Raw genomic sequence first — 16,738 nt, forward strand, 5'->3', positions numbered from 1 at the left:
TACAGGCTTCATATTAGTTTTCCAGTGAGTCAGACTGAGCATGGATGATCTCTTATGCCATATCCATGCTGCAGAGAGTTTTCACATTAAATTATGAGACTTTTTCCATTGAGAGCAAAAGAGAGGTGGGACATGCTGTGATGTCCCACTCCTCAGGGAAAGGAAGCATCCCAATGTTCCTAAATGCCCATCATTGAGAAGGAACAACAAAACACAGAGAGTCCAAAAGAACTTACAGTTTTATTAGTAAATTATACACTTTGCAGGGAAATTGGTGTAAGTTAGGTCCTTATAGTGTAATCCACATGGTCGTGGATTTTGAGTAAGGGGTAAAGAGAAGAGAGATTAAAGAGAGGAAGGAAGGAGAGAGAGAGAGAGGAGGGAGGGAGGGAGGGAGTCCAGTCTTAGCTCCAGCATCAGTCCAGCTTATAGAGTGTCAAGGGTCCTGAGGGCACTGCCCAAGCTTATCTTTTGGGCCGTTTCTTTATAGGTAAGTTTTCCCATCCTGGAGCTAGGTTTGTCACTTTCCATGCAAATTAGTTATCGCTTACACTTTTTTCTTCTAGATTTTTCTGGAAGTGAGTCAGAGGGCTTTGGGGGTGTTTGGTGGTCTTGATCCCCCTGACTGGGTCAGCCTTTGGTTGACATTCCCTCCCTGCTTCTCAGCCTCATTCCTGTGCCTGCACTATTCTGTGTTGTGCTTATCTCCAGGTAACCAGAACAAGGATATTTGTCCCAGAAAGTGCTACCCTGTCTCTGTCCAACCTTCTTCTCCAGCCACATCCTGTTCTTTCTCACAGCATGTTCTTACCAACAATCCTTGATTGGCACCATGACTATCCAGCTCTTGGTGTTTGAGACATACACATAAATGAACAATAAGGCAAATAAAAGAAGCAGATGCCAGGTGTGACCCTCAGCCATAGTTAATGTGATTTCACATATACAAATCCTTGACTAAGCTTTTCACTTTCAACAGCATTAAGGGAAGGATAATCTTTTTGTATCCTTGGGAGGGATGTCCAGTAAACTTCCTTGATCCCCAGGCTGTGTGTTCTTGACATTCACAGTAAATTGTCCAGTATGGTGAACAGGTCTATTTGTTCAAACAATGAGATCAGTCTGAATTACAGGAACTTTGACAGGGGTCTGGTTGTTTTTTTCTAATATTGAAAGATTTTCTTGGTCTCTAGTGTGTGAACTTGTTCTGTTTTTCTTCTGTTCTGTGATGCATAAATATTTCGACCTTATCATTTCAACAACAACAACAATAATAGTAAATACCTTATGCCCATCAAAATAGCTCATCTCTTGGCTCTGGTATAGCTTATTGGATACAAAATAGAAAAAAGAAATTAGAAAGCAGAGAATAAAAGCATCTTTAGGATGTAAGAACAGCCTAAAAAAAAGTTTGTGCGTGTAAGAGGCACAAGTTTTGAGGGTTTAAAGCCTGTACATTAGCTTTATTTGGAGAAAGGTAAATTAAAACAGCATTGTCCTAAAAGACAAACACAAAGTAGTATGTAACATATTATAAATTATTACGCCTTATAAATATATGAAGTTTTTATAAAATATCATAAATTTTAAATGTTGAATAAGGATTTTTATCCATTTCTTGTCTTTACTTTCAAAATAAAACAAACAGAAAGTCTTCTGACATCTGATTAAGGGAAATTTTAGACTGTTTCATTAGATAAAGCAATCAGGTTGCGCTTTAATCAGTTTCGTTATTGAATTAGATACCTTCCAGTCTTAAAATAGTAACATGATTGTAAAGTTGTCAGTCTCGGGTTTCTATTTGAACTGATTACTTGATAAAAATAACAAACCATGACAAATAGCAGGGCTAGGTTTCAGTAATTCACTGAAGAATGTCTCTACCAAGTCTTTGTGGCAAAATGTCTTGTTTGCAGGACAAATGCAGAGTTGAAATAACAACCCATGAATACCACTGGTGAAATGGCTATGTACACAAGGTGAATGCTAAAGTTTTCCCTTCTGAATGGACCTTTTAATTCAGGCATTATCTAGACTCTGAAAAAGTCTTCAGTGGCCTTACGTACAGATTAATGAGAAAATCTGAGACTTGGAGTCGGGCTATTTGCAAAAACAGTTTTCAAGATTTACTGATGGTTGACAAATGCCATTTAAGCTTTCAAAGCCATCAATATGCTATTGAAAGGGATTTAGAGGGAAATCCTCCCTCTATAGAAGATGAGGACTTTGAAGGATCTCGGTGGAAGCCCTTGGTCTCCCCACCCCTTCAAACCTTTCACTGGCTTCCTTCAGCATATTGAGCCCTGAAACGCGTGGCTATGGGAAAGGGGGGGGAGGCCCCTTTCAAAGGCATTTGTGTATCACTGAATGTGCCAATCTGCTTTTGTTCAGGCATGAGAACTGAATGGAAGTGTTTCCAGAAAAAGTCTCTTGTGCTCATGGTCAACTTTTCAATGAGCTTTCTACTAATAGATTTTTAATATGGGAGCTGGAAATGGCAAAATACAAGTTTGAAAATTTTATTGAATTGAAAAATTGCCCAGGAAAGACTCTCTGCCCTATAGCATCTGTTATCAATGCTACCATTTCCTTCTCTAACATTTCCTGTCTCTCAAAGGAAAGTAACCTCATACATTGTCACGTGACAAGTCACCTGAGCCTTGAATTTAATTTCTTTTAATAATGTCCTTTTTTCCAAAGGCATTTTAAAACCTGTTTCTTTTCATTATTTAGAAACTCATTTTCAAACCATATGCTTTATTAAAAAATGTTCATTATGGGATTTGGTTAGGAGAAAAAGACCCCCTTAGACAATCATGCTTTCATTGAAGGTGTTTTAATTTAAGATCAGAATGACTTGAAGTCCTTGCTTTTTCCTGTGCTCTTCTGAACCTCTGCAGAGTGTGGAAAATAGTACACCACCTCTCAGCAGAAGACTTACTTCTGCTTAGTGAGTGCCTTGACTTTATTCCTGTCCTATATTTCATTTCTATCTGCACCATTTTCATGCTGGGTCTGCTTATTATCGGCCTCTTCCCTTATCTGGCTCAAAACACAGCTTCTTGCTAAAGGAAGGTTGATGTGTCGTGGTCATCCTCTGGTGCTCATGGCCTCTGCAGCTGGGCTGTTGCCTTGCACATCATCAGCAAGGCACTCGCTGCTTTTTATTAGAAAAAAAATAACCATTACCATTAACATTTCAGTCTCTCACACCATCACAATGCAGGTTATTCTGAGTAATCCTTCTGTTTTCCTAATGGAGCTAACTGGAAAACAGAACTTGATGTGAAAGAAAAATTGAGCAAAGGCTATGGAAAAGAGAGGCCGAGGAAGGAAAAATGAAAGAATCAGCTCATCACTTTGAAAAAAACATCAGGAATTAAAATTAAGTATCCAAATAATTGAAACAGGCATGGCAACCAAACAGGAAACAAAGAGAAGCTGCAAGAGCAGAAAATGTCACACTTTCCTTTCCTTACTGACCCAAACCAATGACATCCTGCCTTTAACTCAACAGATTTTGGAAATTATAAAAGGACTGAAAATAATATGTAGAAATCTTTCCAGCGAACTCATCAGTACTCCATGCACTACTGCAGGCAAACCAATGTGCTGTTGCATAATTTCCACAACTGTGAAGTACTGCCTATTGGGTAGAACTTGGCATTAGGAACTTGTAGGCCTGGGATGATGTTTTTCTCCCATGGGATTCACTGGAATTTTTGCCATCAGCATCAGTGGAGCCAGGTGTTTACCCACAGGCACTGTTCTAATGCTGACATTGACTTGCTGTATTAGAAGTTTTAAGACATGTAAATAATAGGAAAACTGATTGTTTCCAGAATTTTTATAGCATTTGGAATAGCTAAATGAAAGAGATCTTGGAAAGTTCGTTTTGTGTGCAAAAAAAGCAGACCAGACATGTGCAGGATAAGGGACACACTTATTTCACGTATGAACACAGGTGCAATAGAGTTGGCAGCAACAGTTTATATTTGGTAAAGGTTTGTTTTGGCTACTGATGTTTTGTGATATGATTCAATATTATCTCCAGGAAGATCCAAAACTGATACTTGAAACCTGAAACAGGGACACTGCAGTGGATTTAGCTGAAAACCCCCAGTAATTGCTTGCCCTGAAGGGATTTTCTGTTGATCATCATAACAATCACAAGAAGTGGTGGGTCACGGGCCTCAAAATGAGGTTGCCAAGCAGTGGACTATGTAAACTCTCTGAATAAAAGAAGGAAACAGGCATCATTTATTCTGGATCACAGTATGCTGCCCCTACTCCTACTAAATATTAGTTTATTGTCTGAACAGCCCAACTGATCTTAATAGAAATAGTTCTGAAGTATTTTACCACCATATATTAATTGTACAGCTCTAATCCCAGTAACTTCAGTTATTGTAAATGGAAATAATTTATCCAAAGAGGTGACATTTATATACTAGAGGGAGCACAACCCTTTTCCTTGAAGATTGTGCTGTCATAACCACCTGGAAAACACATGCCAGCCTGATCCAGCAGATAGGGTCTCTCTACCGAAGATTTCCTGGTAGGTGACTTAGTGCATCGCAGCCCTGCTCCTTGACCTGAATTGTTTAAAGCTAGCTCAGGTATTTCAGTGCTCTGCCTGTCTGAAGGGCAGCTGATCAATGACAAGCAAACAAAATGTGTGAAGACTAGGTGTAAGTCATGTCAGTATAAGATTAACGACCTGGTATTTATGTATATTAAGGCTGTTTTAGACCAGCCCTTGTGAAGGTATCTCATGATGAAGGTGAGTTTTGATTACTTAAGGAAAAAAATAATGACCTGATGGAGAAATACAGTGGTTTTAAGTGCATTATCTCTGTAAGAATCAAACTATGCATGTTTCTTGGCACTTACTATTGCATAAATTTGGGTGTTCAGTCTGTCAGGGAAAGATCTGACAGCTTTGTCATTCCTCTGAGCTCTGTAGGAGGTGTTGGAAGAGGCTGTCAGCCATCCGGAGCTGGCAGAACTGAAAGCCTCTTGTGTTTTAGTGAACAAACTCTGTCAGACATAAAGGTAAGTTATGTGTGTAAAAAAAATCCTCAACTTCCTATATCTGAAAAATGTTTACAATATTTACATTCTAGGTTCAGGATTACTCTGAATTACTCTAAGCTAAAACTGCCAACTGAAATAAAACAGTTCTTCTTCACTTTTCTTATTTGTTTCTCCTCTATACTTGGGTTTGTGGAGGCACAAACAGCAATGTAGTGAACGAATTCAGGAAACTGATTTCGATTAAAACCAGGTTTTTTTCCTGCTGGATTTTTTTTTAAAATCCAAGCCAGTTGCCAACTCTGGTTCAACAGCATCCTCACAAGGAATGAGCGGTGATGAGCTAGGGGGGAGATCAGGAGTAATTCTTTTGGTAGCAGCATTGAATGAAACTGAGTATGTTGGTAATATGATACCCCTGGGATTGTCCATGCAATTTAGAGAAGATTCTGTAAATAATTATTTCAGCAAAGCAACAACACAAAAATGATCAACTTCATGCTTCAGAGAAGAACTGTAGTAGGTGTGATACAGCGTAGCATCATTTTCTCTGCTGAAACTCTTCAACTGCTCTTCAACAATGCAGCTTACAACTAAACAGGAATAAAAGCAGAAGTGACAGTGCTGTGTTAAAATGGTTGGACTTGATAATATTAGTGGTCTTTTCCAGCCTAAATGGTTCTACCTAATCATAGATTCTATGAACCTATTAATTCTGTGAATCTATGATAGAATCTATAAATCTGTGATTCAGCACCAATGCATAGGAAAATGGAAAGCTATAGAGTATGAGTAGTAAAGAAACTTGTCATAATTTTACTGATAAATTATTTGGGAAAAAAAAAATCAGTTGAGATCAAAGAGGTGTACTCTTGTCTTTGCTGAATGATGTTTTTGCCATCTCCTTTACCAAGCCAGAATTTCTCCCAGAGTGTATTGAACTAGTTTGGGAATACAAAGTGTATATATGAATGACATCTGCTACATTGCATCACACAAAGTAGCATTGTGCAGAGACCCTGCATTGTGAAATTAGACTAGTCATAGCGTCATCCTGCTGTACCTGGGATAATTAGTCTTTCTAATTATCAACATGATAATCTAACTTCCCTCTCTGGACCCAGCTCACTCATCTGTACCTTGGGGACCTTTGCACTGTGCAATGTAGGCTATATATTTCCTGCCCTGGAGCCCCTGGTGGTCTAGTGGTAAAGGCGCCGCGCTATCACCGCCGAGACCCGGGTTCGATTCCCGGTCAGGGCCACTCCCGGGCAGGTGGAGCTCGTTAGCCCTTAAAGGCAACCCACCTACGTCCTGAGGACCTCGCTGCCACCGTCCAAGCTCGCTTGGCCCCGGCAGATGAACCTTAGGATTAAAGGGTGGGCTCAGTTCCGCGCACACTGTGTCTCACCTAAAAAATCCAATGCGCAGGCTGGAAGGTGTAAAGACCTTCCCCGGATCTTCACTCGCGAAGACTGGCCATTATTATTATTATTATTTCCTGCCCTGCATACAGGGCTGTGGTGCACAGATTTCTGGATACTCATGTTCACACCATCACTACTGAAATGTGTTTGTAGCAGATGCTGTCATAGCTGTTTGGTTTTTTAATTCTTAAAATCCATGCTGTGGAATTGAATTGAGACAAAGACCAACAGAATCAATGACTTACAGTATATCTTGTTATGAATGAAATCAGGCTAGTCATAAATAATTTCTACCCTCAGCAGACTCACTGAAGTAATATTGGATATTTTGGTGAAGATGAGTTTTAAAATTGGCTTGTGTAACATACCATCTATGATGTACATAACTTGCAGTTGGGTATTCAGCTCATTTGGCTGTATGGTTCATAATAATTGATTTAAGAAATATGTACTTTATGACAAGTATGTATTTTCACTCTTTGTCTACACTCACATATATTTTGAATTCATTTCTGCTGTAGACAAGGTGTAAAATAAACTATTCTGTGCTTTTTGTAAATATTCTCCTCTTACATAGATAGTCATAATTTAGGAACAGCTTCATTGAAATCAGAGGTATGAAATTATAGACTGGGAATTAGAAAGAAATTGGATCCCAGATTTCTAAAACGAAACTCATTCAAGAAAAAAAAAAAGGGAAAAGAAAGGATTTTTTTCCTATATTTTTGTCATGTTTATAGCAAATAATTGTAAAAATAAGCAACTTTGGGAGTGGCAGAAAATATTCTGAAACTGAGAGAGGCCAAGAGATTTTTTCACCAGACTTGGTCACTTCAAATAAGTATTGTTTCTCAATTTAGCTGTATTGTTCTTCATCAAAATAAAATAAACAGTACCTGATAAACAAACAAGTAACTATGAAAAGCACAACAAACATACTAATAGTTGTCTTCATAAATTGCAATAAAAACCAATATATTTTCCTGTTTCTATTGTTCAGTATTTGAACAAGACAAATCATGTATGCAGTACTCATTTAATATTTGAATTCAGCAGAAACAGGTAATAACTCATAAAGTAAAATAGTACCAATACAATCTGTGGGCAGGGGAGGAAGAGTAATTCCATTCAATCCTCTTTTAATTCCTCTTACTGGCTTCTGTATTATAAAATACTCCTTATTAGTTATTTAAGTTTTTTGTATGTGAGTTAAATACATTAAATGATTGATGTGTTGGAATGTTTTTATAACTTACCCTGGTAACTATTACTTAGCAAACTGAGTCTTCGGCATCAAATGAACAGCCATGAATCAGCTTTGAAAGTAAAGGGCTAGGTTCATCTAGGAAGCATTATGAATTTGATATACAAAAAAAAAAGCAGAGAGCCAGAATCTTTGTACCTAAAGTGAAATGTCAAGTACTCATCAGATTAATTCAGCACTGGGTGTGTTTGATGTGATCTTTGATTTTTACTTTCTGTTTTGACCCAAATTGTTTGCTCTGCTCTGCTCCCTCTGCTGGAGCTTTGGATAAACCAAATGGCAAAATCGTTTCCTGAAAAGGTTAATCATGCACATACTGTTTGCTTGACAAGTGTTCTGCAACCTAGATATAAGTAAGGCTTTGATGGCTGTTCATATGATAGAATTGCCTATGTTCAGGAATAATATGTGCTGTTTAAAATGACTCTGTTACAGAGCTTCTGCAGTAATAAGCCAAATTTTGCTGTCTATGACATCAGGGGAACCCACTGACAGGTACTGAGAGTGCAGAATTCTGGCCAGAGCATTTTTTTTTACTTTGTGTTGAATCCAGATGTGACCTAGCAGCCTGGTTTGCCAGGATACGATGCTGTAAGCCAATGCACAGCAACAGAGAAGAGATGTAGACAGAGCCCTCCTGATGCTACTGGATCACCTTTGAGGCTTCCCTAAGTTCAAGATGCCTGATCCTTTTTCTTGTTTGCAATGGTTGTGTCTTCTGTAAGCAAAATGCACTGCTAGAACAAGCACCACTGGTGTGCCAAGGAAAGGAAGGAGAGTGAGGCAGGCAGCGGGAGTAGTCCGTGTACTGGCATAAAAGCTCTGTGTGAGGTGCACAGGCACACATAACTCTCACTGCAGAGTATATTCTCCTATGACCACACAACATCATTTGGGTTTTGCAGGGTGTATTAATACAAAGGAGTTGGGTCTCTGGAAACAGTGAACTTCAGTGTCAAGTAACAGAAATTTTCTGTAGAAAATGTGTAACAAGCAATCCTCTTTTAGCCTTGCATCACTTCTATGTGAAAGTATAGCATGGGATCAGTTGCAATTAATTTGCTATTACAAATAATAGTACATGAGATAATGAATTTTTAATAATTTTAGCATTTGTCATTATCAATGTGCAGAAGGGCAGAAATATCTGTGCTATTGCCACTTGTTACTTACCGTGAAAACCTTGATAGTGAGATTTTCTGTTGTGTGTAATGTCTATTATAACTCTCTCCATACTACTTCTTCCTGCAAATCTACCATTTTTTTTCTTCCAGAAGGTTTTTCCAAATATAAATATGTACTCTTAAAATGTGAGTCATTTAGTGGAATTTCCCATTTTAATCATAGTTTACTACAAAGTCCTTTAAAGAACCACAGATGAAGTTTGAAGCTAGTTATGAGAAGGAATGCTATGGTTTAATTTTCAGAAAGTGCTTACAGTGCTTATTTTTGTGTGTTCATACTCTGCCTTATGCTGCTCTGAATGTATTAAACATGCAAATGCATGACTAGCACTTTTCATGTTGACTTTGAAAGATTATGTAGTTTAGGAACATTAAATTTGAAAAATATGATCGTTGTTTTCTCAGTCTGTTGACAGCTTATGCATTGCAGTGGTGTAAATGCCATGGTTGGACAGTGTGATCTAATAAAAGGGGCACTGGACAAATCATCAGTGATGGTTTCCTTTTCAGATGTTGGTGTATAAACATCTACTTGACTGTGAACATGTCACTCTGCCATTAGGTGTCTTGATTTCCCTTGTGTAAATAGATGATAATTTCTATTTATTTATTGAGACCCTCAAACACAAACATCTCTAGCAATTTATTTGCAAGAAATAGGAACTACTACTACTACAGTGTTGACAAATAGATTTAAGTAGCTGTAGCAGATGAAGATATTTTTTGTGAAAGCTAATAAAACATTTGCATTAGTAGATGGTGTGTGGTTAATAGCTAACGTATTCTTCCATTGTACAGTGGAGCTAGTGTTCTGCCAACAGGAGAAACAAGAGTGCTTTGTTAAAGAGGTAGGCACAGCAAGGGAAGAGCAGAGGTAATATTCACCTATTTTCATCATTTTGTATTACTACATATAAGCTAGTGTCAAATTGTGCTGTAAATTAATTAAGGAAACTGTCTTAGTTTAGAAACTGTTCTCAGCTGTTAGTAACTAAGGGAGTGCATTCAATCTGTTTTCAGTATTTTATGAGAGTGCTTTATCTTTCAAAGACTTCCATAAAAATTATCATTAATACATCTTGTTTGGATCAGGCAGGCTTAGAAGAATCAAAATTAATAATCCTAGTAATAAGTCCTGATCACTTTCTAAAAATCAAGCAGGTTGCAATGGTTAAGAAAATAGGCTACAAAATTGTATTAGACCTGCAATAGGGTAGACAGGTTTGTACCATTCAGTATAATAGATGTTTAGGCCAATAGTAGACTGGCAGGTTGACAAAAGCCAGGAGAAGTTTTGTGTGTATCCGTGGAGAGATTTTTGTTCTCCTTTAAAAGACATAAGTATGATGTGAAAAACTGATCTTCCAAGATGAATAGTCACTGAAACATTTCTTGTAATAACACCTAATAACAAGTTAGTAACTCAGCCTCCAAACTCATCTATTAAATGTTAGGAATTAGTTCACTTAACTTGTTTTACTGGCTTTCTGGAATTCATTTTGAACTCACTATTAAGGTGGTAACTGGATGGGTTTTTTCAGCACATGTATGCATGGACAACAAAACTGTGTTGGGGGGACAGGAGAAGACCTGTTGTGTTTGCCTTCTTGGATGCTGTTTTGCAAATGCTTGGAATTTGCCAATCTACTCACCAAGAAAAAACAGATAGATGCATGGTGGAGTTTGCAATATTTTCTGTTCTTCAAAGATTTCATCCCAGATAGGATTCCCTTAGCAAGTCACCGGAGGCACAACATGGTGATTGATTGGCACAGGGTATAGTTAAGATATCATTACAGCGAGCCGTGTTGGCAGTGCAGTCACTGCATTGAAACAAAACTTCTAGTCTTTTGAAAAGTTGCATTTGCTGGTATATTGCTTTTATAGTCAGCAGTTGGAGACAGGCTGCAGGCATGCTCATGGTAGAACATAGGGTACGTCCAATTGACTGTTCAAAACAGCATATTGCCTTTTCAGTACAGTACGGCAGCTCACCATGCAGATAGTTTTCACAAAGGTAGATCTGGTACTATTGCTGGTTATATTATGAGTGTTTTAAAATAGGGTATACTCTTACCATGTTGCTCCTGCTGACATCAGTGGGGTTTGTGCGTGCTTTGATGGTGGGAGATAGGAGTAGTTCTGTTACACCGAGTTACTTAAAGGTTTTCAGTAATCTAGTAATTCTATGTTTTTCATTGCTGTAGTTTTTTAAGAGTCTACCAAGATCCAGTATAAAACCAGAACAATTCCAATGAGGATAGTTAAAGATCCAGTACCTTGATTTTAATGTTTTTAAGCATTACAATGCAAATGCTGATGTGTAAACCCTCTTTGATCCCCTTCTCTTTCCTAGAGAGAGAGCAAATTGCTGATTTTGGCAGGCTAGCACTGAAAGCAGAAAACAGAAAACCTGTTTGATGCACTTTTTGGAAAGAAACCATTGCAGGTGCAGGACATAAGACATACCCATGGCAAGTGTTACTGGTTTTCATAGTAATAATATGTAATCCTATAATTTACTGACTAGCTCTTTCTGGCTGTTAACTGTGCTTTATCTAGCTAACGGCCATAAATCTCATCCTAGCTGTGTCTTCTTGGCAGTATGGTCCAAAATGCTGGCAAACCAAAATGCTGAGAACTTCCTTTATTTATCTCTAGAGCACTGTGAGGAATTTCTACTCAGAAGCCCAAATTTTGCAGTATTGCTCACACGAGGCCCAGTGACTTGCATTAACCCTTTTTGGTTGTCTCAAGTCTCTGAACATCCCCCCAGAAGTAGCTCTGGGTCATGGCGATTCTCTCCCTTAGTAATTTCAGTGAACAAAAATTGGATTAAATGCATCCATGGTGATTCTGATCCAAAAGAATATTCTGAATGTAAAAAACTAACTACTGCTTTGCCAGTGTAAGGGATGTGTGTTTTTTTAGGGAGAAATAAATGTCATCTGTTTAGCCAACTGGTAGAGGTGGAAAAAGTAGAGGGTTTTGATTTTTGTGACTAGAAGTTTCTCAGTTTTTCCAACTGTATCAGCTAGCCTCATCAAATGTATTACCTCTCCCTATAGTAATTGCCCTTATATTCTTAAACCCTTATAGCTAAAAGAATAGTACATTGCCAACATAGACTGGAATGGCCTGTGTATTAGTTGCAAGTGTAAAGAGACATTATTGATCAAATTTGGGAAATATATTCTGATACATCTGCCACCCCTGGAACTATTTAAAAGATGCATAGGTGTGGCACTCAGGGGCATCGTTTAGTGATGAGCATGGCAGTGCTGGGTGAATAACTGGACTGGAAAGATCTTAAAGGTCTTTTCCAACCTAAATGATTCTATGATTCTATGAAATATGCATAGGTAATGTTTAGTAGTTCTGTTGCACAAAAAGATCTTTTTATGCTATATTCCAGCAGAAGAATAATATGGAAAAGAAGTAACCAGAAAAAAAATAGCAGAAGGAAATTATTTAACTAAAAAGAGTTAGCAGTTGCTGCACTGTACACTGGGAAAGAGGTTCTCCTCCATCATATGATGTGGAGCACATACTTTACCACATGACTGAGTCCAAAAAGGAGACTAGGACATAGGAGTTCACTGTTGGCAAATCCAGCTCTGAGGTCTAAAGATGTTATTAAGAAAAATGCACGTATTGTTGATTTTCTCCTTGTGCATCAAAGCACATAATGAAAGCCACCTTCTCTTATTCTAATCCTCTTAAGATATTAGGGTCTGGTCTGTAGATTGCTTCTGACTGGTTCATCATGGGGTCCTGTGGGTGATGCAAGCAGACAAGTACTGCCTGCTAGTAATAGAAATTAATATGCTAGAAAACGAGGTTTCCCTGGTCAGCCAGAGCAGTGGTTAATGCTGGTTTTGTAGAATGCTCTAAATATGTGTGTATCTGAAGGTGAATCATTCCCATCTTCCAGCAGGGCCAGTTTTTTAAGTCTGAAATGTGATTTGGCATGTTTCCAAAACGCCATTAAGACATGTGTTGAAAATATCACAAGCAAAACGATCTTGTTAAAATATTGGGTTTATCTTAATATTCAGTAGTATATACTTCACTACCTGGATGAGTTTTTCTTTTGCCAAATAAATCCATGTTTTTGTTCCTTTGCCAGAATAAACCCTTTGAGCCTTTATCAAAGTAAAAGGGCAATAACCTGATAAACAGTATGAAAGAATTAGGTGATAAAGTATTACAGTAAAGAATGAATTTAATAAGTACACATTTCTCAAATTATACTTTGATTTTGAAGTGAATGCTGAGACCTTACTCAACAGTGATTTGATAATTGTTGTAAAGTATTAACACATTTCCTTTATTTCAAAATCTCTGTGTGAAGTATGTTTTTAAATTATACATTTTAAAATTCAGCAGAAGATCAAACATATACCAAGCATATATTCTGTAATGTGAAACAGACTGTGAATAATAAGAACTAGATGGAGTAGGCATAGGATGCCTACCCACCAAAGTACAGATAACTTATTTACCTTGTAAGCTCTCAACAGCTGGAAGAAATAAAGTTATCTAAATAGTACCCAAAGTAGCTGGAAACTATAAGCACTGCTACAAATGCATAGATATATTTAAATAGTGGGGAGTTTTAAATTACTATGTAATGTTTGCATAAAATATGCAGGTCATTCTTAATTTAAAGAGTCTACAGGAATTTTGTTATAGTTGCGTAAGTTGGATCTTCCACACAGAATTTTATTATGCAATCTGTTTACAGTTTTTGTACTTAATGAAAAGCAATTATAATGGTACTGTGGGGCATGAGGAAGACAATGGAAAACAATGAAAGAACAAGTTAGGAATATAAAGGTATTATATGAAATTTAGTCTAAAACATAGCTTGAATGAGCTCTGACAGAGCTGATATGGCTAGTAGTTTCCTGTACCAGGAACTACTGTGGAACCCCAGCAGGAAGTGTGCTACAGAGAGGGATCACATTACACCCTTGTTTTATGGTTCATTTCACTTATTTAATGCAATTTGAGTACCTGTAACAAAAGAGCACTCAAAAATTGAATGTTTATTGTTTGAAAATACATCATTTCTTTGAGTCAAGTTGGGTTTTGGGGACACCTGATGTGCCTAATGTGAGGCAAAGGCGAATCAGTGTGACCATGCAGCAGGTTGTACAGCAAAGTGATTATATATATATTTCACAGTCATGAAATATAAAGGATGTTGCAGATAGTCTCTATTGCTATGCTTTTGCCTGTCTGGTTTAGTAAACCAAGTGTACTATGGTGCTGCAACAAAAACAATAAAAATCATAGTAGTTTTTCTTTACAACTCCAAGTAAATTTTAATACAGTACAGTGGTTTATTTAAAACTATGTTGACTAAAAGGGTTGTTTAGTGTTCCAGATGATTTATGGAGCGTGATAAAACATTCCAAAACCTCTGGAAATGAAGAACATGCTACAGACTGTATTTGGTTTCACAACCCTCTGTTCATACAAAAGAAGAATGTTTAATGTGCTAACTAAATAATGATTCATCAATACTGGCAGAAGAACTAATTTTTGTTAATGTAGTACTTAAAAATGTGTGGAATGAACAGCTGGATGCCACAGTTGTGGCATGCCGTATTAAGTCTGTGTCTGTTTTCCCCTACAGTGATCTCAGTATGAACAACATTACTAAGCTGCCCTCAAACCCTGTGCACAATCTCCGCTTCCTGGAAGAGCTGTAAGTATCATTGTATTCTTGATGGGCATAGTCAGCACTAGACACATTCCTGTGTTTGTCCCTCATACTTACTGTGGGAACCAGATAAAATGATGCAGGAAAGCTGTCAGCCTGACACTTTTGGCACATGCGGAAACACTTAGTTGAAAAAAACCCAATTGCTTGTGATTCTGGAAATGAACTTATAAAATGAGTTACCAGGAGGCTACAACTTCTCTAAGCGGAGACAGAGCCAAACAAATTAAAATTTTTAAACAAGGGCTGTTTAAAAGAGCTGGATTGCTTTTTGGAAATAGTTAAGCAGCAGGATATTAAAAGTTTGAATACTGGCTCATGTTTATTAAAATCACAAGTAAAGCTGTAATCAAAACCAAAACCTGCTGCCTCATTCTGCCTGTGTCAAGGACAATTGAGTCCATGTTTCACAGTATCGAGGCTTCTTGTCCTAATGACTTTTAATTACTCTTTCCTTACTCTTAAACTTAGCATCCCTGAAGGCTGACTGTAGAATGCAGGATCCTGCAAAAAGCTTAGTTATGCTATCTAGTACGTTCACTGAGGGGAAAAAGTACATTGCAAAAACTAGCTGATTGAGCATTACATCAAAAGAGGAATGCTGGCTTGAAGTGATGGTGACTAACCAAAAGTGAAAAGTATTGTGCATTCATGAGACCTGGATTTGGCAGTGACTCTAGTTATAATGGCCCAGGCTTAAAAGAAAATGTAGGTTTCTGAGGAGCGATTGAGACTTTATAACTGATGCACCATAGATCTTGTGGAAAAAAGCTGGTGCCTGTATTTCTATGAGTACCTCTAAATGTTGATTAAAAGCCTTTTATGAAACATGGTTTATAAGTTTGAAAGTGAAAGTCCTCTTTTTTATAGCATGTTTATCTGCTAACACACCATAAAATCCATGTAAGAAATGCAAAGTTATTGTGCTGCCTTTCTTGCAAAGACAGGTCTGTTTTAAGCTATGAAATGTGTACAGTCCTCTGCAATTTAGGTGGGTATTGCTGTGACAACTTTTGGTGTCCTTAATGCTCATTTGAATTTTGCCAGCTGGTCTTTCCAGGTGACATCATTGCATCTATGAGAAAAAAAAAATATTGAAACCGTTTTGTTGTGCTGACTTTGGACAATACCCTATTTGCAAGCAGATTTTCCTTTCATTACTTATTTTTTACTGCCAGCACTTGTATTTAGAAAGCTTTACTTCTTTTCATTTTCTCTCTCTTTCTTTTCTTATTTCTTTGCTTTTTAGTATCTTTCTTGCTGTTAGTGCAACTTCATAATAATGTAACAGATATAAACATAACAAGGAGAGATGTCACACACCAAGTGCCTATGAAGTGAATCATGCCGCCAAGCCCCTGCTTGTGGACTTCTGCATGCTGTTCATGCTTGCTTGTTCAATCTCCTGTCAATTTCAATAACCCTACTAAAACCATCCAACCCAATGATTGTTCTCCAGCCATTAAAGAAAAGAATTAAAATGAAAGTTTGGGCTTTTTCTGGAAGGAAATTCTAATACATGAAGCCAAGTTACCTTCACTGTTTCATTTTATGGTCCAAAGTTAGATGACTCAAATAGCAAGACTTAAGTCACTGCCTGAGAAGCTATTCTGTAGTTGTGTCATCCTCCTGATCAAGACCTGTGAAAGGGTTCTTACTTTCTTATTGTGCTGGGCCTCCTTTTTCCACTGGAAATATTAAACCTTTATCCTTACAACCCTCTGTTCCAAATCAAGTAATGCCAGTCCTTCATAGCTGGTAGTACCAGAAGGGTATTTATGTCTTTACTGTGTTTTGTTTTACATATACACAGTCAACTTTTTATTTGTTTTGCACAAGCCAGTAATTTCCATTTCTCATTAATTTAATACGGTTTTGTAAAACCCTACCAGTTTGTATTCCCTTTTCAAATAAGCATAGAAACTGAAGCCTTTGGAGATGTGAGGCAATTGATTACCTCTTGTCATTATGCTGAGAGATTCTTTGGTGTTCAGAGGTATGCAGTACAATTCAGCCCAGTATTACATGGGAAAAAAGTATAGGCAATGGAAAGGGAACTGGATATTCAACTTTGAAGTAGGGGGTAACAGCCATTGTA

General features: G+C 37.5%; 1 protein-coding gene across 2 annotated transcripts in view; it reads left to right on the top strand.

Annotated features, from left to right (window-relative positions):
- The window catches only part of LGR5 (leucine rich repeat containing G protein-coupled receptor 5), an 88,568-nt gene that overhangs the window by 22,094 nt on the left and 49,736 nt on the right, over nucleotides 1-16,738 (top strand). For both annotated transcript variants that reach the window (XM_050324994.1, XM_050324995.1), the window contains exon 2: nucleotides 14,554-14,625. In XM_050324994.1, coding sequence (XP_050180951.1) covers nucleotides 14,554-14,625 — 72 coding nt within the window. The remainder of the gene's footprint in view (nucleotides 1-14,553; nucleotides 14,626-16,738) is intronic.

This window comes from Myiozetetes cayanensis, unplaced genomic scaffold (genome assembly GCF_022539395.1).
Source record: "Myiozetetes cayanensis isolate MyiCay16 unplaced genomic scaffold, myiCay2020 scf3, whole genome shotgun sequence".
NCBI lineage: Eukaryota > Metazoa > Chordata > Aves > Passeriformes > Tyrannidae > Myiozetetes > Myiozetetes cayanensis.